This window comes from Lacerta agilis, chromosome Z, assembly GCF_009819535.1.
Source record: "Lacerta agilis isolate rLacAgi1 chromosome Z, rLacAgi1.pri, whole genome shotgun sequence".
NCBI lineage: Eukaryota > Metazoa > Chordata > Lepidosauria > Squamata > Lacertidae > Lacerta > Lacerta agilis.
In genome coordinates this window covers 8,550,084-8,576,965 of record NC_046331.1, presented here as the reverse complement: position 1 = coordinate 8,576,965, position 26,882 = coordinate 8,550,084, and the positions used below count along the sequence as shown (strand labels likewise).

Here is a 26,882-nt window from a genome sequence, read left to right as displayed (position 1 = left end):
TTCTTGTTCTTATTAGCTTAGATGGCTGTAAAAGGGGATTAGATGGCTTTATTTACTGTATCTTTCCTTTGAAGAGCTCAAGGTTCTCCCCACTCCATTTTAGCCTCCAGCAACCTGTGAGGTAGGTGAAGCTGAGAGATAGTGACCCAGTGACACTTAGGAAGCACCGTGGTCAAGTGGGGATTTAAACCCAGGTTCAAACACTAGCCCAGATGTTGCAAGGGACTACATCTACAGAGATGCTCTCCATACGTCCATGTAAAGTATTTAGGATTAGCACCAACACCTTAGGTTGAGGTGAATCCAAAACCTGCTCCATCAGTGCTTTAAGGCATATCAGCAATAAAGACTGCAGTCCACCAATGGATTTCTAAAACAACAAAGAACTCTTGTGGCACCTTGAAGTATTTAAACACACACACACACGAAAAAATGGCATAAGCTTTCATGCAGCACAGCTCACTTTCCCACACTTATTTTTCCTTTGCTTTTTCCAGGCATGGCCCACAATTTAAAGCTCAGTGTCTGAGTGCCCTCCTATGTTTTTGCCCTGGAGCTTTCCCCACAAAAACACGCTCTTCGAAGCTCAATTGGAGCAAACGTCAATCCATGGCAAACCCGAATTGATGTTTGCTCTGATTTAGAGAGAGAGAGAGAGAGAGAGAGAGAGAGAGAGAGAGAGAGAGAGAGAGGAGGCATCTTGTGGAAAAAAATAAACCCTGACACAGGGCATTAAAGTGCGGACTGTGCCTGGAAAAAGCAGAGAAAAGGGGTAAGTGTGGATAAGTCGTTTGTCAGGTGCATGATGTGTAAACCTTGAATTGGCAAACATATGTACACATGGAGAGAGTTCAGTGGAAAGTGTGCAGCAAAATGAGAGACTGTTATGATTACCTGAAAGCAAAATAATTAGAAAATAAATTAAGAAGGCATTACAGTTACTAATTTGACTAGACAGCATCAGTGAAAACACAAAATTTTGCATGCATACATGCTGGCGAATTAAGGGTTACACAACATGCAGCCGATAAAGTGGACATAGGAACATTGGACACTGCCTTATACTGAGTCAGGTCATTGGTCTATCTAGCTTAACATTGTCTACAAGGACTAACAGCAGCCCTCCAGGTTATTTTTTCCAGTCTGACTTGGAGATGCCAAGAACCTCCTGCATGCAAAGCAGATGCTCCACCACTGAGTTACCTGTCCCATCTCCCAAATAAGTGGTAACTGCCTTATACCAACTCTATTGGCCCTGCTGACTCAGTATTGCCTACTCAGATTGGCCATGGGTCTCCAGAGTTGCAGACTGGGATTGAATTTGGGATGATCTGCCACTGAGCTACAGAATTCCCCTGACTATGGTCCATAAAAGCAGGTGCCATTATAAATGTGTTAACCTTGTGGCATCTTATGGATTCTGCTATAGCAAAACAACAACAACAACAACAACAACAACAACAACAACAACAACAACAACAACAACCAACACAGCCACCTTTCTCTAAATTGTTACCAAAGTCTAGCTGGATCCCACTTTGATTTGTCAGTGAATGTAATGAAGGATAGAATCATAGAATTGTAGAGTTGGAAGGGATCTCGAGGACCATCTAGTCCAACCCCTGCAATGCATCCCTAGGCAGGTGGCAGCAGCTGTATTGATTGCATCAATTGTGACAGTGGAACATTATGTATGTGCATATATGACATTCTTACACTAGAGAAGGACAGTTGTATCCAGTGTTAGTTCTACTTTGAGCATATCCACTGAAGTTTATTTATTGCATTTATGGCACACCTTTTCCTCCAAATGGCATACATGGTTCTCCCCCATCTCATTTAATCCCCACAACAACCCTGTGAGGTAGGTTAGACTGTGAGGCAGTGACTGACCCAGAGTCCTCCAGTGAGCTTCATAGCTGAGTGGGGGATTTGAACCCTGGTCTCCTGGGTCATAGTCTGACACTCAACACTACCCCCACACTACCTCCCAAACTTCAGCTCATTGACTTCAGTTGGGTCTACTCAGAATAGAAATTAGTTGGCTCCAGCCCAGTAACTCTCCTTGACTTTTGTTGAAATCTCTTCTCCCCCCCCCATTTTGCTGATCCAGATGTTTGCCTTGTTAATGTGTCTCTGTGGACTCTCCACACGTCCAGATTCAAGATCTCTCCTCGCCATCCCTCTTCGTTGCTGGTCAGTCAGAGCTGTGCTTTGTCTCCGGGTGCCTCATACTTTCCCCTCTTCCCCTCAAATTCCTCTCCTACTTCGATATTGCCTGTCAGTCTAGAAGGATTCCTTTCTTTGCCGGAGAAACTGTGCCTATACCCCTCCGGGCTTCAAGGAGGCTGGTGAGGGTCCTTTAAAAGAGCGAGAGCATGTTTTTCCTTCTATCAAAAAGGGAGGTTGAAGGATGCGAAGTCAGATGGGGCTTGGGAGATCATTTTTATTTTTGGGGGTGGTGGTGGTGGTGGAGTGTCCCAGTTAAAGAGAGCGCGGTGTCTCTCATTTACAGTCCAGGGAATCAACTCCACACAACCCCCAAAGGAAATCTAAGTTAGATCCGCGGGTAACGCGCCTCCGGAGCCAGTTTTGCAGAGGAGGTCTTTGAACGGCGGGCAGTCGCCTTCCTCCTCCGCCAAGGCTTCCGTCCAGCAGGTATGAAAGGAGAGCACAGTCTTTAGTCTGGCTCCATCCTCTCATCTCCTTCGCCCCTCTCTTCCTCGCAGGCTGAAGTCGTCAACGGGCAGCTACCGAAGCGGCGGCGGCGGCACGGCTGGCGCCAACAAGCACAAGAGTGGGGTCATCCTGGACATCTCCTCCTTGACGATGAACGAGCTGGACTCCGAGGTGCTTCCCTTGCCGCCTCGCTACCGGTTCCGGGATCTGCTCTTGGGGGATCAGAGCTTTCAAAACGACGACAGGTAAGAGCGCAGAGCGGGAGGAGGACAGACCAAGGGTACAGGGAAGCCTCACGATGGGCAGAGAAGCGTTTCAAGAGTGCTGGGGTCGAAACGGTGATGCTTTTGGTTGGAGGTTTCTGCGTCAAAAGGCGACAAAATAGCGGCAGCTGGTGAGAGGGCGCCTGGGGTGCTCTCCAAGGTCCTTATCGCTGCATTCCGCTTTTACGCGCAGCCGTTTCGCTGGTTGTACTCTGAGCGGCTCCGGACTCCTGTTACTACTTCATGCCCTCAGTGAGCTCTCTCCATGGTGCTGATTCTGTGGACGCCGCTCTGCCCAAACCTTCCTCAGTCGTCGTTGTTGTTGTTGTTCGCATGGTGGCGGTGGGGATCGGAAACCTTCTGGCTGGCCCTCCGGTCTCTTTCTTTCTTCCTCTATCCAGTGTGCTGTAAACGCGCCCGCCGGAACTGCTCCCTTTCCAGATTTAAGAGCTCCCTCCGTTCTCCCTTGTCGAACAGGACTTTCGCACATGATACTTATCACACGTTTGGGAGACTTGCATGCCATTTGTTCGCAAGGAGCGTGTTTGCGTTTTCTAGTTTGTATTTTTGTTTTTTTTTGCTTTGAAGGTAAGACCCCAAGAGAGATTAACTTCTAATCTGAATTACATTCCTGCTAATATAGACATTACTGATCCTGTAAAGTAACACCCCCCCCTGAACTTAGTGGAACTTCTGACTAAACATGCATAGGAGTGCCCAGTTAAACTGAAATGTAAAAATGCTCACTTTTGTGTTTGGGGGTGCCAGTTCTTTTTTGGATTATATATCCCACATTGAGAGAAGGGCCAGAGCTCAGTGGTGAATAATCTGCTTTGTGTTTACAAAGCTCCAGGTAGAGTTGAGAATTTTCCCTGGCTGAAACTCTGGAGAGGAGCTTTCAGTCAGTATAGACAATACTGAACTATATGAACCAATGGTCTGACTCAGTATAAGGTAGCCTCTTATGTTTTGGAGAAGGGCTGTAGCTCCTTAGAAGAACATCCACCATGTATGCAGAAGGTTCAGGTCAAATCCCTAGCACCTTCAGGTGGGACTGGGAGTGTCCCCTTCCTGAAACCCTGGAAAGACACTGCTAGACTAGGTGGAATTGGTACAAGGCACCTTCCTGTGATCAACTGTAAGCAGACTCAAAAGTGAATTACAAAGGAGCATATCCAGCTAAGTTCTACTCAGAGTAGACCCAATGAAGTTAATGGGGATCACCTAGGCACATCCTTTAATTTCAATGGGCCTTCTCTGAGTAGAAGTGACATTGGCTACATTCCTAAGGGTGGTTCTTCCCACTGTGTCACATTCTCCAAAAGCCTTCCGTGCTTGCTAAACAGGATGCCAATGCTTTCCTCATCAAACCACCCTTCCTTTTGCTTCCTCTGTATCTTATTTCCTTTGCTACCTTGCTGAAAGGGCTCTCCAAAAAACAACCAGCCACCCTTATTTTCCTGTAGGGGCATGGGAAACTGCATTATACTGTGTCAGACCATTGGTCCTCCTTGCTCAGTCTTCTCCACACAGTGGCTCCCCAGGGTTTCAGGCAGGGGATTGAGTCAGATACTTTTTGTGTGCAGAGGAGCTGCTCTACTATTGAGCTGTGGTCCTCCTATGTTAGTTGGATTGGTGCATCCCTGAGACTTTGTCCAAGTTGTCTGCTTTGTTGCCCAAACCTTTGAAGCTCCTGTTGCCACCTGTCCTCTGTTTCCTTGCTCTGGACACTGCAAAGCTCTCTCTACACCCAGTCAAACATCACATTGGGCTGTAAGTTCCTTCAGAGAGCTGGTGTAGTGGGGGGAAAAGTCCCGAGGCAATTTTTTAATGCCTGGTAGCTGCTATTGCAGTCTAGAGGCAAGGATGAATCAATGGTACAGCAACAACTCTCAGGGGTGGGAGAGGGGTTGGCTCTTGTGGTGATGGGCATTTTGTAAGATGGTGACTTTGGGAGTCATGGATGATTATTGCTTTGGAGAATTGCACCTACTTGAAATTACCTTTGTGTCTAGGGTCATGGATTTGTATTTTGAGAATTGCGCATTTCTGAAATTTCCCTTGTGTCTATGGTCTTGGATATCGAACTGGAGAGCTGCATGCATCTGAAATTTCCCTTGTGCTTAAGACAAATGTGGTTCATATTCGTTTAAGACATGCATGCTTGGCCATGTGTAAATAGGAAAAGACTCGCATGGTTGATGACACTCAGTCTGAGTGAATGTAAATATACCTTTGAAGAGGGAGAGGGTGTGTTTGTGATAAACGTTCCTTATTTTATTTGAAAATGGTTTGTGGAGTTTTGGATATGGATCGCTGTTGATTTTAAACTTCCTTCCTCTCCCCTCCCACCTGCCCAATTTGCCATGATTTATTAAGGTTCCTACAAAGTTATAACCAAGCTGTGAGCTTACAGTTGCTTAGCTGCAAATGAGTTTCAGAGAAAGTGTCAGTTAAAACAAACAGCAATAACAGAGTTATTGCCCTCTGGTGAAATGTGTGGTTGTCATAACCATTAGACACGCAATCTATTGCTAATGGGGGTCTGTTCTGCAATATGGCACATTATTTCCCCACAAAGATAATATTTATCTTGCAAAGAAGTGTTCTGTGGATCTCCAAGAAGCAACTAATTTTTGCTACAGGGGATCAAACTGAGTGTTCCGGGAAAATTTGGGCTGCTTCTCCTTTTAAAAGCAGAGCATTGTGGAGCTAGTTATCTCACCAGTTTCCATAAGAAATGCCTTTATTGAGCTCTGTTTCCAAGTGACACCCACTGCAGTCCTGGATGGCTGCTTCAGCAAGGTCGGGTGGAAGACCTCACTGTTGGCCTGCCCCTTATCTTGAGACCCAACAGATTCCTTTCTGAAACAAAGCACAAGCAATCAGGCACAAATGGTTTGGTTTCTTTTACCATAAGTGAACATAGTATCTTCATAACACACAGGTGGCTCTATTCACTGGCTGAGCGCGCGCACACACACACACACACACACACAAATCCGGAAAAAGTAGTCAGCTATAATAACTATAAATTGTTTTGATGATTCAGAGGTGTAATTTGAAATCGAACTGGATTTGAGTGTGTTGGTGTCTCTGCTAACTTCCCTCTCTTACATCATGGATGTTGGCAAATTGGATTTTTAAAAGGCAAAATAATGCTAGAATTGGAGTTGTAAGAGATGCACAAAGTGAAACTGTTTTAATGCCCAGGAACTTGGCAAAGTATTTGCAGATTGTTATATTATGGATGCATGTTTTGTATTATGTTATTATTAAAGGTAAAGGTAAAGGTACCCCTGACCATTAGGTCCAGTCACGGACGACTCTGGGGTTGCAGCGCTCATCTCGCTCTATAGGCCAAGGGAGCCGGCGTTTGTCCGCAGACAGCTTCCGGGTCATGTGGCCAGCATGATTAAGCTGCTTCTGGCGAACCAGAGCAGCACACGGAAACGCCATTTACCTTCCTGCCGGAGCAGTACCTATTTATCTACTTGCACTTGACGTGCTTTTGAACTGCTAGGTGGGCAGGAGCTGGGACCGAACAACAGGTCAATGGGACCGTCATGAGGATTTGAACTGCTGACCTTCTGACCTACTGATGTTATTAGTGCTATTGCTTAATACATGTTTGCCATGGCCTCAATAAACTTATGAAACAATAAACTTATGAAATGAACTTATTATCCCTTTCAAAGCAGCAAAGGGGAGAATTTGCAGAGCCAGATGGCATGCTTAACCCCCCCCCCCCCTTGCTGGCCATTTCCCTCCATCTATCTGCATATCAGTTACTACATTCTCAGATTCCTTCTTGCCACATTGAGCTGTGGGTATGGAGATATGGTTGAATAGGAGTTGATGGGGGAGAACAAGCTCACACACCTGTCTGCTGTTTCTCCTATGCAAATCACACACACACACACACACACACACACACACACACCATTCTTGCAATAGGGAAGTGGCAAGTTCGGCAGTGATACCATCAGACTATGGCTTTGGGGGTAGAAGACCAGGACCCCAGTCAATAGAATGAGGAGTAAAGTAACAAATTTTGAAGTAATGCATACTGCCATCTAAATTGCCTAACTGCACCTTTGGTCCATTTTTGAACTGGAATCATGAGCCCAAGAAACACATTGGGTGTGCACCTCCTACATACATTGAAAGACTGATTTATAGCCTGCATGCCTTCATGCCTCCTACGGAGTAGGCTTTCTTGACAAGTGGTGGGAAATATGTTTGGCTTAGTGGTTCAGATCTTTATCTCCCCGACCCCGCCCATGGGCTGACTTTGACAGATGTGCAGGATCACTCCCCTGATGTTGTGATGACATCAGGACATTATTTATAAATGAAACGTTGGGGTGGGGGAGGGGTCTGCTTTGCCAGCACATTCCCCACAGGATACTTGCTGGCCTAGCATCACCCAGCAGAATTGAACTGCACCACCTTGCTCATCAGCTGATGTCACCCAGTAATGCCAACTGATTGACAGATGGACATGTGGTTCTTTTTGGGGGAGGGAGGGCCAAGATTGACCAGCAGGCTGGAGGTTCTTCATCCCTGTTTAGAAGACCCAGAAAAGCTTATGCCCATAATGAATATGTTAATCTTAAAAATAATTTTTTTCAATTGTTTTCACTTATTTATACAAAGAGCAATCAACAGTCAACAAACCTACCCCCAGCAGAAGCACTAAATGCCTATTTGATTTCATTTAGGTAATTTCAGTTTTCAAACAAATATATAATTCCACAAGTTGCCATGTGTCATTGGAGGCCTTTTGATGTTGCATATATCATAGAACTATGGCAGGTTGATTGAAGAATAGTGTTTTTCTTGTCTGTTCAACTCTCTTGGACCTGGGCTGTCACTTTGTCCATTTGTATTTAGTTGTGAGATCCAGGTCTCAAACAGGTCTACATTTAGAGTCTTCCAATACCTTGCACTAATAAGCTGTGCTGTAGTCACCAGGTGAGTGGTGAGATCATTGTGGGAAAGTTTTTGACAACTTCTGAATAGTATGATATGAGTGCTGTTTATTGTTAATCTTTGTGGTGCCTCACAAAGCTTTTTGCTGTTGTTTTATTAGATGAGCTTCTGCTAGGTGGTAAACAAAGGATGTCAGGATGAACTAAAGACTTCTAGGACAAGAAATAGCACTAATGGTGGTCCCCATCCCTCCATTGAAAATGTAAAATCTAGCAGTTACATGGATGTGACTCCAGCACCAATGATCACCTACAAGTTTCTCTTCTGAGGTGGAGAGAAGAGGAAAAGGGAAATGCAATAAAGCCAAGTCACCACTGGCCTTATGCCAAGAGATGGAGAAAATGCAGGGCCACTCTTTCCAGTGACAGCTGGGAGATACTTGTATAGGTTTGTGGAAATGTGCTTGTGGAACATATATTAAACATTTTGTATGATATGCATCTCCTCCTCTTCACTTGGGATAGATTTAGATATACTAAGTTGCAGCCCTTTATCTACTCACCTAGCAGTAAACCCCACTGAACTCAGTGGGACCGACAACCATTTAAACATGTATTGCACTGTTGGATTCTTCCTTGGTCAGATCACACCTGGAGAACTGTGTCCAAATCAGGGCACTATGGTTTAAGAAGGATATCAACAAGCTGGAATGTGTATGGAGGAGGGTGACCAAGACAACCAAGGGTCTGAAAGCCAAGACTTATGAGGAATGGCTGAATGAATTGGGTATGTTTAGCCTGGCGTGTTCTTGTCCATGGGGTCATGAAGAGTCGGACACGACTAAACGACTAAACAACTAAACAACAACAACAACAACAACAACAACAACAACAAGCCTGGAGAAGATGGATAGGTGATATGATACCCATATTCAACTATCCAAAAGGCTGCCACACATGGAAGATGGAGCAAAGCTTATTTTCTGCTGCTCCAGAGTCTAGGATCTGAACCAATGAATTCAGATAAGAAAGTTTCTGACTAAACCTTAGGAAATATTTTCTGGCAGTAATTGCTGTTTGGCAGTGGAATGGACTAGTGCTTTTTTAAAAAAAAATGAAAAAGGAGAAGGTGCTGGTTCTCACCTTGAAGTTGTTGCAGTAAGTTCTACAGTAGTACTGGTAAATACTGTAAGTACCTGTAAGTACTGGTACTGCATACCCTTGCATACCCCGAGAAAAAAGCACTGGAGTGGACCACCTCCAAAGGTGGTGGACTCTTCTTCTTGGGGTCCCTTCCAACTCTACAATTCTACAGGACCAGAGTCCTGTCTACTGGGGTGTTCAATGTGGTACCCTCCAGATGGGGATTTGGCTGGCTCTAGAGAACATATGTTCAAGCAGAAAGCCCCCCCCAATTCGCTGCCACTGGTGGGGGAGAGCAACGACAATCTCTCTGCATATGGCCAATGCCTCTCCCCAAGACCCCTTTAACAGGGAAACCTGGTATCGCCACCGCAAAGGGGACGTGGGTCACTGCCTCACGCCCCCATTTAGGAAGATAGACTAAAGGATTCTGCCCATGGCCTGAAACCGCCAAAGTTGTGACGAATTGCTATGGGAAAGGCGAAACCTGCCAATGCAGGAAAATTCTGCGTACCTGTGGAGAAGAGATTAACCTGCAAAATAAGACTTAAATGAGGGAGTGGAGGGTGGGAGAAGCTCTGGAGCCCGACTCCTGCTCCCCCGGTAAGCTACACCTTCTATTGTGCGTGCAGGTGGTCCCTCCCCTTACCTGGCCAATGCCCTGGCAACGCCTCCCCAGGTGGGGTTGGGCAATTGGCTGAGGTAGGCGGAGACCTCCAGGTATGCAGCCTGGGGAGGATGAAGCCAGTCTGAACTACCAGGATCCACACTGGGATCCAGGCGGCTGCGCATGACCACACAAAAGTCGCCCCCCTTTTGATGTGGGGAGAGGTCATTGTGGCCATCTTGCAGAACTGAGGTTGATTTTCCCCCCTTTTCTGAGAGCAGGTAGAAGGCTGAGAGTGCACTTCTAACTTTCCAGCTGTGGCCTGATCAAGTTATATACAATGACTCTAAATATCCACTCAGATTTTTAAAAACCCAATCAAGAGGAAGAGGGAAATCGGCGACATGCCTCCCCCCCAGCCATTTCGGCTGAATGTTCTCCTGGTGTGAGAACATTACTTGAAATGGAGGTGCAGTTAACTCCAAAGGCCCATGGAGAAATGCTCACTTGAAGAAGACAAGATGGTAGTGATTAGCTCCTAGCATAATTAGAACCATTTGTATTGCCTTGCTGACCAAGGGTGACAGCTGGGGGAGCTTCCTGGTGGCTGTTGAAGAAAATGTTAGGGAGAGACCTGTGTCAAACCTCTGTGTATGTGTGGAAGGGATGAGAGAAAGAAGAAGAGCCTTGTTTGCTTGCCTGGATGGAGGATAGAGAGGGATGTGTGTGAGCATATCTAGAAACCACCCTACCATATAAAGGGAATTATTTACATTCATTGCCCAACCTTTCTTGCCCCTGGGTCCACTGACCACTGTTTCCTTGCCTCTGGAAGGTTGCCCAGTTGTGAATGGGCAGCTCTCTGTCTAAAACAGATTCCCCCACCCTGCTTGAGAACATCGGAAGAACCTGCACTTGATCAGACCAAAGACCTATCTAGTCCAGCATCCCAGTGGCCAACTGTGACCATCTTGCAGAACTGAGTCTCCCCTGAGGGAGGGGATTGCACAACCTGAGTAGGACATTGGAAGAAAGCCCCATCTCATCCCCCAGCCCATTGTGCACAGTGATGGGTTGCATATCACAGGCTCCAGTGTTGAATGCAGTGGGTAGTGGGCAGGATTATATGGCAAGAGCCAATCTTTAACAAGGTAATAGCAGAACAGACCCCAAAGCCCCACGTTTGCTTGCATTGGAGCTTCCCTTAAATTTTTCCTATCTGGAAATCAAAAATCGACATGAAACAGCTTTCATTCAAGTCTGGCTGATTCAGAGTAATTTGAATGTCAGGAAAGTTTGACTCATTTCTTGTATAGAAGACAGATGAGTGCAGAAGAAATGAAGACCTGTTTTTATACTGATGTCAGTGCAATGATAGAAGATTGAAGTTTCTCATTCTAAAGTGCAACTGATGCTTCTAAGATTAAATGCACATGGTATGGAAGCACAGCCTTGAGTTATTTGGAATACTCTTGGGATGCTTTTAACTACAAACCATGGCTTATGAGTGTGGTTGGTTAGTAACCCATAGTTAAACTTCTGGGCCTGCCTTGGGCGAGCAACCTGAACCATGTTTTATAAACCATAGTTTAGTGCTATGTGCAAACCAGGCGACTGTGATCATCTGTTCACTAAAACCTCTTAGCAAACCCCATGATAGTATTTTGGTATCTGTGGTCTGTTTTCCCCAGATTCTGCCCGTTTTGTTTTACTTATTTAAGTCTAGGTATGTGCTTGTTTTCAGTGCAAAATGTGAAGCTTAAAAAAAAGGGGGGGGGAGTCCTCAATGGTCTGGTTGGACTAGTTTTATTGACCAAATAAATTACATACTTCCACTTTGTGTGTAAGAACCTGATGTGGCTTATGAATACACTGCTCTTGGAAAAGTGGTCTAAGAGGGAACATTGCCTTTGTCTTGAGTTAAATATCTGCAGGAAACTGGAGCTGGAAACCACAAGGGTCAACTTATAGTGGCAGAGATAATGGATGCTCTTCTGATTAAATGTTTGCTCCTAACATCTAATAATCAACAAAGGATTTTTCTTTAGCACGAGGGGTGGAGAGAGAGAGAGAGAGAGAGGAGTTTTCATACACGAAAGGGAAGCAACTTCTGTCGAACAGATTTAGCAGCCGTTATTTTGAAGGAAGGATTCTGCTGACATTGCATAACCAAATGCCTTGAGGATTTATTTTATTTTGAAAGCAAACTAACTTTTAAATAAAGCCAAAAAACTTCATCCCCACTTATATTTCTAGGTTAAAGAAAACTGTGGCATATTATTTCTTTTCTCACATTATCCACGCTCCAGATTCAGCAGGGGGGGGGGGAAATTGTATTATTTAAATATGACATTGTAATCTCTTCTTCTAAGGAGCTCAGGATGACATATGTGATTTTCCCACTCCCTGTGTTAATTATGATTATGATTTTGATTACATTTACATACTCCCTTTCCTCCAAGAAGCTCACAGTGACATATGTGGTTCTCCTCCTCCTCCTCCTCATTTTATCTCCACAACAGACCTGTAAGGTAGGTTTGGGCAGCCAATTCCTCTCATCCTAAGTCACCATCCCACAGAGGGCTGAATTCCCTTGAAGCAAACTAATTTGGGGCTGCATATCAATGGTGGGTGAGGAAGAAGCTCTGCTGAGAAGAGGGAGCCGCCCTCTCATGACACAGAGGTTAAAACTCGAACCAGTGTCTTCAAGTTACAGGAAAGGAGATGCCGACTAAACATCAGGAAGAGCTTTCTAACAGTAAGAGCTGTTTGATAGCAGAAGAGACTCTCTCAGGAGGTTGTGGACTCTCCTTCCTTGGAGGTTTTTAAGCAGAGGTTGGATGGCCATCTGTCAGGGATGCTTTAGTTGAGATTCCTGCATTGTAGGGGGTCGGACTAGATGACCCTTGGGGTCCCTTCCAACCCTTCTGTGGTTCTGTGTCCCATCAAATCCTGTCCTGTGTGGTATGTGAAACATGAGAGCAGTCAAATACAACATTGCTAGAGTGGACATGAAAGTTGTCTCAGTCCTCCAGCCAGAACTTCCTGTTCTCCTGGGCTGAGACAAACTTCCTCTGTGTAACTGGAGATGGGTGTGGCCTCACCTGTGCAGGTTAACACAAAACCACTGGGGCCAGACTCCATCTTCCTCTTTTGGATTGGCTGCTCAATAGAGCAACATCTAGTTAGGACAAAGATGCTCTCTTGGCTTCCAGCCAATAGAGGACAAAGGGGCTTTCTCCTGTATGGAGATAGTCTCCACATGTATACTGTTTTCTAAGCTAAGAGTCTGCCTTCTGGGATCTTATTGTGAACAGGATGATGTATGTAAGTAAACTCTTTTTTATGCTTTTATAGAAGACTGTGTTGTGTCTTATTTTAGGAAGGATTAAAAGGGGAAAATACCAGGACATTTATTATAGAGACTCTAGCAAGTCTGAGCAAGCTATCTGCTGTGTGTGTTTAAAGGGGGAATGTAAGACTCTGCTAAGTTCCGGGACTTGTAAACACAAGTTGGAATAGGATATCTTAAACAATATATCCTCTCCTGCATCCCTAAACATTCCCACATCCTGTTGTCACAGTGGCCAACCAGGTGCCTGTAGGAAACCTGCAAGCTGGACAAGACTTCTTCCCCTCCACAGTTTCCAGAAACTGGCATTCAGAAGCATTTACTGCTTCTGATCATGGAGGCAGAGCACAGCTGTCATGGCTAGCAGCTGTTGATATCCGTCCCTCTTCCCTTCCCTTCCCTCCCTCCTTGGATGCCCTCTTGCATCTCTGCCTCCCAAAGGCTTCTGCAGCTGATGCTGTTGCAGCAGCAGCCCTGGCCTCAAGCTCCACATGTGAATGGTGCCTCTGGGACTGGCCAGGGGGTGCTGGTTGCCAGCAGCTGAGGCAGCCTCAGAGCAAGCAAGCAAGTGGGCGAGGGAGCCTAGCCAGCCAGTCTGCCAGCCCTTGCTGTTGGGAATGGATAGACAAGTGGGAGATCAGGCAGGCAGGCAGGCAGGCACTGTGTTGGCCTTTGTTGTGCTTGCTGTGTGCAAGGCCTGCCTGGGAGCTGGGTGACTTGCGCCAAAGGGGAGACTTTCCTCCATGCAGGCCCAGCAGCGCCAGCTTCTGCCTCCCAAGGAGAGTAATGTGCTGGCCTCAGGTTCACTTTTGGCCAGTCTCTGTCAGGCCGCTAACACTTGGGGCATCCTCTTTGCAGGCCCCTGTGGGGCGGCATGAGGGGGCACCTCTCTTTGGGGGTGGCGGCGGCTTCCTGGGGGACTCCAAAGGAGAGGGAGAGGAGAGGAGGCTGAGGGATCACTTCACAAGGGAGGGTGAGGGGCTGCCGGTTATGCAGGCAAGGGGTGACATAACTGGGCTCCTGAGGCTTGGAGCGCCTTTTCGCCTCAGGGGAGCCACGGAAAGAATGTAGTTGGTCAAGGGAGCCATGGACTCAAAAAGGTTGAAAACCTGTGCCCCATATGTCCCAGACAAAATAAGTACTGGGTTGTTAAATAACAATTGACTATGCAGGTGTTGTCCTCCCCCCCCCCCCCGCAAAAGCCGGGTGTTAGCAGAAGAAATGTAAGAGTTGGGAAGGTGAGGTTAAAGGAGGAGTGGTGTCACACTGGAGAAAGGGGTGTGTGTGAGCAGACAGAAGGGAAAGTGGGCTGTTGTTGTTGTTGTTGTTGTTTTGGTAACAATAAGTGAGAGAGAACTCCACTGGCTGGAGGAGGCTGCAGGAGCTGTGCCTGACTGTTACTTTGGACCCCAGCTTGCTGAAGCGATGAGAGGGGCAATGAGAGACTCTCTTGGGATGTAATGTTTTGCATGCCCTCCACTGAAGACCAAATATGTGTAAAATAAACCATATTTCTTAAAGGTCCCCACTGTGCCTCTATTTCCCAGTGGTAACACAAACCTGGATGAACTCCTGGAATCCTGCTACGGGTTAGCAGAGATTGTGGCTGATGCCCAACCTCTGCATTATAATTAATTAATTAATTTCTATACCTCCCTTCATCCAAGGATTACAGGGCAGTGTACAACATAAAAACACAAAAATACATACCATAATAGGTGCTCTTCACAAGCTTTGTTGGCTCAGTTTGATAATTAGGTGACTCTGCTCTTTGAGGCAAGTAAATTATTTTGGTTCTAACTGAGGGGGAGAAATTAATTAATTTATGTTTAATCCCAAATATAAGCAACATGACTCTCACCAGCGGTGACTTTTAAGCTGTGGCTTTCCAGCTGCGGCCCAGCAAAGAGGTAGGATGAATTTCCACCTCCTTATGGGACTAAGAGGCCTGACCTTTTTATTTCCACAGGTGTTGGATTCATGATCCCCAACCCCACTCCAGACAAGTCAGGAAAAGTCAGGAAAAAAATGAAGATCACTTTGCAGAATTGCTTCCCCGGGGGGGTGGGGGTGGGGGGTGGGAATCAGCAGGACAGCAGCCCACGTTGAAACGCATCCTGATTTAATCACGGCACAATTTGTATTTTATATGGGCAATCTAACAGCTTTTTGGGAGATAGCTGGGGAACAGGTCTGCAGGAACGTTGTGGGTATCTGACAGGAAAAATGCCTGGAACTGTTGGTGGTAAATGAGAGAATACTGTGTTCCGCTGTTAAGGCCTGAGATACTGTTAATTTAGACCAGCTTTCGGCAATCTGGTGCTCTCCAGACATTTTGGACTACAGTTCAGGATGATACCGGAATCAGGCGAGGCAGCACCTACCCTTTACATGTAGGGATTGTGGGATGTACTATTACTAGAGCAGTCAAGTTACAGGTAGGTAGCCATGTTGGTCTGCCATAGTAAAAATAATAAATAAAAATAAAAAAATTCCTTCCAGTAGCACCTTAGAGACCAACTGAGTTTGTTCTTGGTATGAGCTTTCGTGTGCATGCACACTTCTTCAGATATCTGAGGTATCTGAAGAAGTGTGCATGCACACGAAAGTTCATACCAAGAACAAACTTAGTTGGTCTCTAAGGTGCTACTGGAATGATTTTTTATTTATTATTATTTTTTACTAGAGCAGTCAAGTACAACCTTTTCCTGTTGCCTAGAATGAACACACAGGAGAATGTGGCTCCAGGCAGGGAGGACTTCCTGTCATAACTGCTCTGGAGCATCCTCCCTCTGTGCATGACCAGGTAGATGGGGTTGACCAGGGGTCCCCAAACTAAGGCCCGGGGGCTGGATGCGGCCCAATCGCCTTCTAAATCCGGCCCGCGGATGGTCTGGGAATCAGCGTGTTTTTACATGAGTAGAATGTGTCCTTTTATTTAAAATGCATCTCTGGGTTTTTTGTGGGGCCTGCCTGGTGTTTTGACATGAGTAGAATGTGTGCTTTTATTTAAAATGCATCTCTGGGTTATTTGTGAGGCATAGGAATTCGTTCGTTCCCCCCCCCCCCAGGGACAGTAGACCAGCCCCCTGCTGAAAAAGTTTGCTGACCGCTGGGCTTGACCCTAGCTGACCAGATAAAAGCGCTGGCCACACAACCATCTCTCTCTTGGACTCTCCTGACTCTTAGTGAGCGCATGGCTCAACCTTCACATAGGTTGGAGCCCAGAAGCAGAAAGTCTGAGATGTATCTCAGACTTCTTTTCACTGTAACAACAAGATAAACCCTGCCTTCAGATTACTGCTGTGAACTGAATGTGAGAAAAACTTTATTCTTACTTTTAAAGAAGACTGTTGTGGTGGTGTCATTATTACTTTAAGAGGGAAATAAAAGAGGAAACTTACCAGGAACAATCCAGACTGGACAAGACAGACTGGATCGCTTAATTAAAGGATTTTAATGAATCACCAACTTGCTTCCAGTAAGTTGCAAAGGGAATGTGCTCTGCTGCTTACTCACTAGCATGAGTGAGGAGGGATAATATCAAAACAAAATATCCTCTCGTACCTTCCTTAACATTCCCACAGGGATGAGTGAATTGGTCAATTTCTATTTCTCTTGGTTTTCCATTTTGTCCTACCTGTAATCTATACCTTTGTGCTGAAGGAGCATATTAGCCCCCTTTAGCACAATAGTGTGTGAGATCAGGACAGGGATCACATTTGTGGCCCTTGGCTTCATCCTCCAAGCATTCTTCCCAAAGATCTGAACAAAGACCACCAGTATACTGCTGTAGATGCTGACAGGTACCCACCCACCCACACCCCATCTGCTTTGCATACAGAAAGCCCCAGGTTCAATCCCTGGCATCTCCAAGCAGGGCTGGGAGAGACTTCCTGCCTGAAACCCCGTAGAGTCACTGTCGATCAATGTAGTAGACAATACTGAGCTGGGTGCACCAGCAGTCTGATTTGGTATAAGGCAGCTTCCTATGTTCCTATCATCTTGGAGAACAGGCTTTAGTGTGCATCAGCTTAATTCAGAACTTACAAAGTGCAATCCTATGGGGTTCAAAGCCGCTTGCTCCCTATTCAGTGTATTTAGGATTGCAGCTTTGGATGAAGGTGAAGAGGTCAGGAGCAAGGACATGAAGCGCAATCCTGATTCCACCCCCCCCCCTGTTTGTTCACCAGATGCCTGAAAAGAGCTGCTGTTGTGTTCTTTTGCCATTTGAAAGTGCCTTGGAAGACAGCCCTGATAAGTGGAAATTGCAGTTCCACCCCCAAGTAAATATAGAACCCATTAAGATGCATAAAACTAAAATAAAACAAAAAAATAAAACAGGCGAGGGGGTCCTTCTTTCTTTTCTTTCTTAAACAGAGTACCGTGAGTCATTTCCATGTCTTCATGCTGGGTGCAGAATATAGAGCTCTCTCTCTCTCTCTCTCTCTCTCTCTCTCTCTCTCTCTGTTTATTCTTCCCACATATCTAATTGCTGGGTTTTGTGTGCTAATTCTCACCCACAGAAAGGTTTTGGAGGGGACCTTTAGGGATGGGCAGTAGTTCAATGGTAGAGCAACTGCTTCACATGCAGGAGGTCCCAGATTCAATCCCCATCATCTCCAAGAAAGGCTGGGTATTTTCCTGTCTGAAATCCCAGACAGCTGCTGCCAGTTCACGTAGATGCTGCAACATAGGTAGCTGTCTTTTGCTGAGTCCATAATTGGTCCCATCTAGCTCACCTGATGATCACCTCATCTGTCTCCTGAGAATCTGGGACCTTAGTTGCCAGTATTGAACCAAGGCCCCATCTGCACTATATATTTAAAGCAGCATCACACCACTTTAGACAGTCATGGCTTCCACCAAATTATGGTGGGAACTGTAGTTTTTTTTAAATGGGGCTGAGTGGTGTTGCAAGACTCCTATCACAGAGCTACAATTTTCAGGGTGGCTTAGAAATCAATTCCTCTCCCCTGGAAACTCTAGAATTTCAGTTCTGGGGGTGGGGAATGGGGGTCTCCTAACATCCCTCAGCACCCTAAGCAAACTACAACTCCCAGAAATCTTGTTTAAAGTGGTATTATGTGCTTTAAAATGTATTGTGTAGATGCGTCCTAAGGCAGCTTCCTATAGCCTTATAGCCAGAAAAAATGTTGTGTGTGTTTTCTCTCTATCTTATCACCATCATTATTATTTCTGGTGTAAAAGTTATATATATTTAACTGTTGCTTACTTATTTGGTCAATAGAAAGGCATACCAGGTTCTTATTGATTCAGTTGGTTTCAGAGAAAATGCTGCCCTTCTCCTTCTCCCTCTTTTTTATTTTTAAAAAAATAAAATAAAATAGCAAGTCGGCCCATTTTGAGTTGATTTCCTCCTCCTTTCCCTCCCTACCCCTTCATATTTGTGTAGGAGCTGATGAGCTCCCCATCAAGGCTAAGAATGGGAGTCTGCCTGCGATTAGGTGGGAAGAGAGACTTTTAAAATTTATTAAATTGACGGCTTCTGAATGGCACTAGTGATTGCTCATATAATTGTATTAATTTTGGAGGAGTGAGGTGCTGTTTTCATCACTTAAGGTTTGCACTGATGTTGTTTTCTGTTGAACAGCAGGGTCCATTTATTCCAAGAATATGGAGTGGTGGGTGTTTTTTATTTTTTATTTTTTTACAGAGTCTAGGAAATGGCCTTTGTCTAATACAGCAGGAATCTCACTGAAACAAGAACATGGATAGATTTTTCCTCTCTCATGCTTTCCAGTTGTTTATCATGCTGTGAATTCATTTGGTTCTCCTTCCTACGAAGTTCACATTATCCTCAGAATTGTAGCATTTCATTTTTCAGTTGGCACAGTATTTATATATGCCCTCCCCCCCACACATTGTGTGTGTGTGTGTGTGTGAGTGTGTGTGTGTACAGACACTAATAAAACAGTGGAAAACACAATCTGTTTTATCAGTGTGTGTCTCCACCCTCCTCCATGAATGATTCATTAGTTTTATGTGTGTTAGTGGTAATGCACGCTGAGTGGTTAATGTGCATAAAAACCAGTGATTGTGCACATTCACCACACCTCATGGAAAATGTGCACATAATCTATGAAGAGGGAATTGTGCACATTTCCAGATCAAGGGATATGAGCTCCCAACAGGCCTTGTGAAATGTGCACATCTCAACTGCATTTTCTACATGTGCCATCTATTATGCATAATCCCCAAAATATCTTGAGGAATGTGCATATTGTTACTGGGAGCCAAAGCTCAAAATGAGCTCAGGCTTGTGCAAGAGGTTAAAAATAATTTTTTTAAAGGGTTTCTTTGTCCATGTTCAAAGCAAGAACAAGCAAGCAGTAGCTCCTCTGCATGGAGAAATGCTATTGGGTGAATGAGGACTTATCTACACTCCTGGTTTTTAATGCTAAAAATGAGTTTAAAGGGGGTTCTGATAATCATATAGCAATATTTTTTTAAGTCAATAATGCATTATTAAAATGTGACACCAGAGGGCTTTGCCCAGTTTTGCAACTGGCCCTGCCCAACACAGGCCTGTGGCCCCTGGAAGGTTGCTGAGAAAGGAATGTGACCCTTGGGCTGAAGAAGTCTCCCAACCCCCTGCAGTTTGTTGGTCAAGGTTGGCAAGATTAATTTTGGCACCTGAGTTGAACCACAACTCAGCCAGGGAAGAAGGGGTGAGTGAAGAACAAGCGGAGGGAGGCTAAAAGCAACCATACTCGATTAAAGTGGGAATCAAAAGCTGTGTTGCAGGGGAGTTTGGTGGGAGATCCCAGGATATCCCATAGGGCAGCCCCCACAATTCCCTCCCCAGAGATGGGGAAAGACCAGCAGCACCTCCTATTTACCAAGAGGCCACTGCAGAGGCAGCATAGCAGACAGGGTGCCAAAGGAAGTAGAAGCAGATCTGGCACCCAAGGAGTGTGCAGGCAGCAGCGGCAGAAGTTGCAGATGATGCATGCCTTAGAGGCCAGGTCTGCTGCCTTTGTGGATTCTGCCACCCAAGGTGGTCGCCTCACCTTGCCTCATGTGTGGGCCGGCTCTGGTGCTGTTGCTTGACTTGGCCGGGGTGGTGGTTGTGCAAGTCACAGCTGGGGAGTCAGAGGGAGTTCAGTGTCCTCTGGCCATTGCTGTGCCCATGTAAAATGTTCAAATTGAAACTGACAGCCGCCGCCATCTCTGAGACAGATGCCCACTTCCCTGCAGCTGAATGGAGTATAATTATATTTTTGCAAAAAATGCCACTCGTCCTTGATTAGCCTAGCTGGGTTTGTTCTGCTCGGCTGAGGGTGTTCCTGGCGGCTGCAGAGCCAAATGGGCTTTCTTGCCAAGGCAACGGATGAGAATTTCAGATGGAAGTTACTCGAGGTTTCCTACAATCCCCACCCCCACCCACCATTAGACTGGCAGTTGGGCGATTCTCCTTTTTCCTTTTTGCAGAGAGGCAAAGAATGGTACTGGGCCACATAAGTAGCAGGCCAGCAGGCCATCACGAGGTGTGGGGGAACCCCAAGATTTGCACAAGTAAAAAAGAAAAGAAAAAGAGCTGTAGAAAGAAGCTCTAAAGGGAAGGGAACATCCCAGAAACAGGGGGTGGCACATTAGGGGTGGTGTACATAGAGCCAGCCCTAGACATTTTGATGCCTGAGCCAAATCAGAAAGAGGTGCCCCCCCAATTGTAATTTGTTAAGGGTGCATTTTAATATATAGTTGAGGCTCCTCACTCCTTCCCCTCATCCTGATGATGATCTTCACTCACCCCTTTCCCACCCCCACCCCCCACCCCCCGATGCTGACCTCCACTTGGGGAATATAAGAAATGTGATTTTTAAATGGATAGTGTAATTGGTGAGTTTGAACCCATAGGGCCAAAAATTGGGAAGAAGTCACATTTCAGTCAACCAGCTTGATTCAAAAATGGCTCAAGAGAAACAAATTCGCTTAAATTCAGTGGGGATACTCAGTGGCAGAGCTTCAGGCTCCGGCACCGGGTGTGTGTGTGTGTGGAGAGCAGGCAGGGGCGGGGCTGGTGTGCGTCCTTGGGGCATTGCGCACCACCCACAGGGGCGTGGCGCCCAGCACGGGTGGGGGGAGGGCCGCCGCGATGGCACCTCACCGGAATCGCGCTGCCAGGGGCAGTACACCCCCCCTGCACCCCTCTTCCTCTGCCAGTGGGGATACTGTCCATGATAGCTATGCTCCACTTCCACAGTTGGAGTGAAATGCTTCCAGACACCAGTTGCTGGAAACCACGGGAGAGGAGGGGGCTCTCGTGATCATCTGCTGTTCCCTGGTTTCCCGACAGGCATCTGGTTGGTAGGGCTGCCATACGCCTGGATTTTCCTGGACATAACTGGGATTTCAAAGGCGGAATTTACATCTGGGGTGGGGTGGGGGATTTCCGAAAGGTGTCACCTTGTCCTGGATCTTAGGCAAGTCAATTTTTGGCATTTTTGTTAAAACAAACAAACAAAAAAGTTCAACAACTGTGAGAACAGGATGCTGCACTAGATGGGCCATTGGCCAGATCCAACCAGCTCTTCTTATGTTCTCTCTCCCAGTTAAGTGGGGCAAGGACTGCAGCCTTAATCTAGCAAAATGTTTTAAAATCAATTAATCCAAAGAGAAGTCAACCAAATGCTGCAGCCCTTCACCCCACCCACTGTTACATGATTATGATGTTGTCTCCTACCCCTGTTTCCTTCCTGTAAAAAGCCCCCAAACCCTGCCTCTTGTCTTGTAAGTCTGTGTCTATCCTTCTATGACAGCTAACATCCAATCACCTCAGTCGTCTATTAAGGATCACCTTTTCCCACAAGGTGGCAGCTTTTGCTACACAATCCGTGTCTGGTTTCTGTGGTTTCCTACTCTGATGGCGCCCTCTAGAGATTAAGGAGCCCCGTAGCAACTCATCTTGAAGGAAAAGGGAAAGCCGTTGATTTTCACAGATGTCTTCCTCATGGGCATATGTCACGGTTATAACTGAATTTTGGAAGTTAACAAGCTTGTGCCTGAGAGCCAGGACCATGAATGGGGTAACTGTGCCCCTGAAGGACCATGTGTGCAGCCTGGGAGTCAATTTGGACTCACAGCTGTCCATGGAGGCACAGGTTGATTCTGTGTCCAGGGCGGCTGTCTACCAGCTCCATCTGGTACGCAGGCTGAGACCCTACCTGCCCGCAGACTGTCTCGCCAGAGTGGTGCACGCTCTGGTTATCTCCCGCTTGGATTACTGCAATGCGCTCTACGTGGGGCTACCTTTGAAGGTGACTCGGAAACTACAACTAATCCAGAATGCGGCAGCTAGAGTGGTGACTGGGAGTGGCCGCCAGGACCACATAACACCGGTCCTGAGAGATCTACATTGGCTCCCAATACGTTTCCGAGCACAATTCAAAGTGTTGGTGTTGACCTTTAAAGCCCTAAATGTCCTCGGTCCAGTATACCTGAAGGAGCGTCTCCACCCCCATCGTTCTGCCCGGACACTGAGGTCCAGTGCCGAGGGCCTTCTGGTGGTTGCCTCACTGCAAGAAGCCAAGTTACAGGGAACCAGGCAGAGGGCCTTCTCGGTAGTGGCACCCGCCCTGTGGAACGCCCTCCCACCAGATGTCAAAGAGAAAAACAACTAACAGAGTTTTAGAAGACATCTGAAGGCAGCCCGGTTTAGGGAAGCTTTTAATGTTTAATAGACTATTGTATTTTAATATTCTGTTGGAAGCCGCCCAGAGTGGCTGGGGAATCCCAGCCAGATGGACGGAGTATAAATAAATTATTATTATTATTATTATTATTATTATTATTATTATTATTATTATTACCCCTAGCAGGCTGTGACCTTCCTCTGGTCCTGGGGTGATGAAATGCCAGCCCACGGGCATAACCTGGCCTAGTAAAGTATCCCCCTTTTCTTTTGCCCATTGGTAAAGGTAAAGGTAAAGGGACCCCTGACCATTAGGTACAGTCGTGTCCGACTCTGGGGTTGCGGCGCTCATCTCGCATTAATGGCCGAGGGAGCCGGCGTACAGCTTCCGGGTCATGTGGCCAGCATGACAAAGCCGCTCCTGGCGAACCAGAGCAGCACATGGAAACGCCATTTACCTTCCCGCTGGAGCGGTACCTATTTATCTACTTGCACTTTGACGTGCTTTCGAACTGCTAGGTGGGCAGGAGCTGGGACCGAGCAATGGGAGCTCACCCTGTTGCGGGGATTCAAACCGCCGACCTTCTAATCAGCAAGCCCTAGGTTCTGTGGTTTAACCCACAGCGCCACCCATGTGCCCATTGCTATGTGACCCCAATTTACTGGTGGCAGCATTGTTGGCATAAGCAATGAAGTACCTCTACCACAACGGATAGCAAATTGGGGTGCTCTGAAAATAGGAAGGAAAGCGGCAGTGAGCCTCAAAATACCAATCGCTAGGAATCACAATTCCTGGGGAGAGCAACTGCTGCACTCAGTTTCGCCCATGTGCTACTTGGAGGCACCTGTGAGATCAGGATGTTGAACTACAGGGGTCTTTGGCCTGATCCAGCAGGTTCTTCTTATGTTCTAACTCCACTGCCAGAGGCAGTCCGCCTCTGAGTGCCGGTTGCTGGGAAATCGCAAGTGGGGTCCTGTCTGCAGTTCACTCAGAGGCATCTGGCTGGCCACTGTGTGTTCAGGATTCAGCAACAGATGTGGCTTTGATCCTTATCTCATATCTTTATGGTCTGCTCTGTTGCTTTACTGAGCACTTGGATGACGCGGTGGAGCGTGTCTTCATGCCACCTGGGGTGATGTGTGTGTGTGTGTGTGTGTGTGTGGTGGTGATGGGGCAAAGGGGTGGAGGACAAATGGAGCCCACCATGCCCACCCAGTCCCCACCACCACTGGAGTGACACCAGCCCCGAGCGGCATGGCTGTGGCACCCTTCTTGTGCTGCTTTCCCCAGATTTAAGCCTTGCAAGGCTGCTGGGGGGGGCAGTGTGGGGACACGGCAGCCGTGCACCCCTTGATCCCAGCCTCACACTAGGCTGGGGTTGAAGCATGCATGGCTGTCACGACCCCACGACCCTCCTCCCCGCAGCCTTGCAAGGCTGGGATCTGTTGAAGGCAGCGCAAGAAGGATGCCATACCCTACAACATTTCTCCGATGAAAACTGGGACGTCCCATTCCAGAATTAAAATCTTACTATTTATATACCACACATCTTACTGGGTTGCTCTAGCCACTCTGGGCAGCTTTCAACATATAAGAAAACATTAATCTTTTTCTTTTTTTTTAAACCTTCCCTATACCAGTTACAGGTGGGTAGCCGTGTTGGTCTGCCATAGTCGAAACAAAATAGAAAATTCTTTCCAGTAGCACCTTAGAGACCAACTGAGTTTGTTCTTGGTATGAGCTTTCGTGTGCATGCATGTATCTGAAGAAGTGTGCATGCACACGAAAGCTCATACCAAGAACAAACTCAGTTGGTCTCTAAGGTGCTACTGGAAAGAATTTTCTATTTTGCTTCCCTATACCAGATTACCTTCAGACGGCTTGGGGGTTCAGATAACTCTATACCCTCCAACATTTCTCCAGGTAAAAATGGAGACATCCTAAGGAAAAGTGAGACATTCCGGGATCAAATCAGAAACTGGGACAGCTTCTCTAAATCAGGGACATCTCTGGAAAATAGGGACACCTGGAGGGTCTGGGATGCAGCAACCATGCACTGCACAGCCTACCCACCTGTGCAGGGAGCAGCCCAGGCAGCCAGTGGGGCACTTGGCGGGTGTGAAGCAGGCGCCCCCACTCCGGCACCCCCAGTGTGGCCCAGTCCGGTGCCCCTCTCTGTGAGTGTTGGTTCCTTCAATGCCATGAGACAAGTGCTGGGCCAGGCCTCGCTATATTTCCATGTTTTTATTTGCTGCATGTTTTGTTGAGGTTACAATAAATATCTGCTGGGGTTCTCTTACCAAAAGAGTGCTTGCCCCAAACTTGGGTCTTGGCTTCCTTGCTGATTGGGTAACTCCCCGCTGCTAGGTATTAAACCTAGGTATTAAATGCCATCTGTGAAAATAATATTGCAGGAGGGGTTTTGTTTAGTGAGGCACTCTCTTTGCTTGGCCTTTTGACAGTTGCTTGCAAAGAGCAGCTGAGTGCAAATTCATTATTGTGAAGAAGGAAAGAAGCTTTTGGCTGGATGACCTAAAAGCTATTCAGCTATGTATGCAAATGGACAGTTGCTCATCCTTAAGCAGAGCCCTTCACTCTGGAACAGGCTGTAATGTTTGGAACACTGCTTGTTTCATCGAACAGTCAGTAACTGGCATTGGATGGGGTTCATTCAAGTGTCTTAATTTTAATTTTCTGTGCCAAAAGTGGTTATGTCTGTTTCTGAAGGAAATAAATGAAGACTCTTGGGAACATGAAGTATATATTTTTTTTCAGTGCCAGAAGTCACAGCTGGTTTGAGGAAATAGGTTTGCTTAAAAAGTCATTATTCCATGGTGGTGCAGCCTTGCTTTCAGAAGGAGATGGGTTTGCTGTGTGCCACTGAATACCTTATGCCCCTCTTTAGTTCTGATTACACCCTCCTGCTGCTCCACTTCTATTTGGCCTCCATTTCCACTGTTCCCACTACAATCTCTTTCTTTTTTCTTTTTTCTAGAAAAAAGGTAAGTAAGAAGGGGTATGCTAAAGGTGTATGAAATTATGCATGGTGCAGAGCAATGGTGGAGAACCTTTGGCCCTCCACTATCTCTGGCCATTGACCATGCTTGCTCTAGGCTGATGGGACCAACATCTGGAGGGCCAAAGGTTCCCCATACCCAGCACAGAGAAAGAAATAGGGAGACGTTTTTCTCCTTATCCCATAGTAATGGAACTTGAGGCTGGATGTTGGAAGATTCAGGAAAGACAAAAGGAAGTACTTATTAATACAGTACAGGGTTAAATTGTGGGATTCACTCCCACACGAGGCAGTGATGGTGATTGACTTGGATGGGCCTCTGAATGCCAGTTGCCAGGAACAGTAGCGTAGGAAGTCAGAGGCTAGTGGGGGCATAGGGCATCACGGGGTCTGGAGGGTGACATGGTGTGCCAGCCGGCACTTGGCTGGTGGGTGGCACGGTGGCTTCAGGGTGCTGGAACCACTGTCCCTCGCACGTGCCCTGCTTGAATAGGGTTATGTCCTATCTCTCCATTCCAGGCGCCAGTGAAGGTTGCTATGCTGGTGGCCAGGAATCGCAAATGAAGAGAGTGCTTCTCAGTTCCTGCTTGTGGGCTTCCTATGAACGTCTTGTTGGCTACTGTGAGAACAGGATGCTGGACTAAATGGGCCACTGGCCTAATCCAGGCAGGCTCTTTTTACATTCTTTTGCACGATCAGGGCACATATACACATATCTCATAAGGGCAGGATTCTGGGGAAAGTAAAATATATGAACTCCTGCCTATAAGATGAACGTGAAATGTTTTTGAATAAATTAAGGGTTGGGGAAGAAATTTTGTTCAGTTCACATTTTAATGCAAATGTATCTAATTTGCCAACTGAAAAGCAGCTGTCTCTTGAAATTTGCACTTCTCTGAATCTTGGTAAGCAACCAAGAATGTGGACAAGAACACATACTTCAGCAAAAAGTGGGCACAGTAATGCATGTGTTAAAGAAAAATAACATACAGAGATGTATTTCATTGTTTGAAAAACTAGGTGCATAAGGTGAAATGTGAAGTAAGATCAAATGCTGATGCATTTTTGTGAGGACTTAAAAAAACCCCATTTAAAAATGCAGTGAACTGAACTTCAGACCAGAACCATGGCTGCAGGAATACGGTGCAGCTCAGAACACCTGATTGTTCAAGCAAGTCTCAGCAGGAAACGGAAGTCCTCTTATAGCCTTCCTGTTGAGAAGGATCCAATAG

General features: G+C 46.4%; 1 protein-coding gene across 4 annotated transcripts in view; it reads left to right on the top strand.

Moving 5' to 3' along the window:
- The first annotated feature begins 2,738 nt into the window (after nt 1-2,738).
- Nucleotides 2,739-26,882, top strand: part of KCNT1 (potassium sodium-activated channel subfamily T member 1) — a 183,846-nt gene continuing 159,702 nt past the window's right edge. For 3 of the 4 annotated variants that reach the window (XM_033137690.1, XM_033137689.1, XM_033137686.1), the window contains exon 1: nt 2,752-2,924. In XM_033137690.1, the coding sequence (XP_032993581.1) occupies nt 2,830-2,924 (95 nt within the window). In that variant the 5' untranslated portion in view covers nt 2,752-2,829. Of the gene's footprint in view, nt 2,925-26,882 lie in introns of all 4 variants that reach the window. The other variant, XM_033137688.1, reaches the window with a different exon arrangement.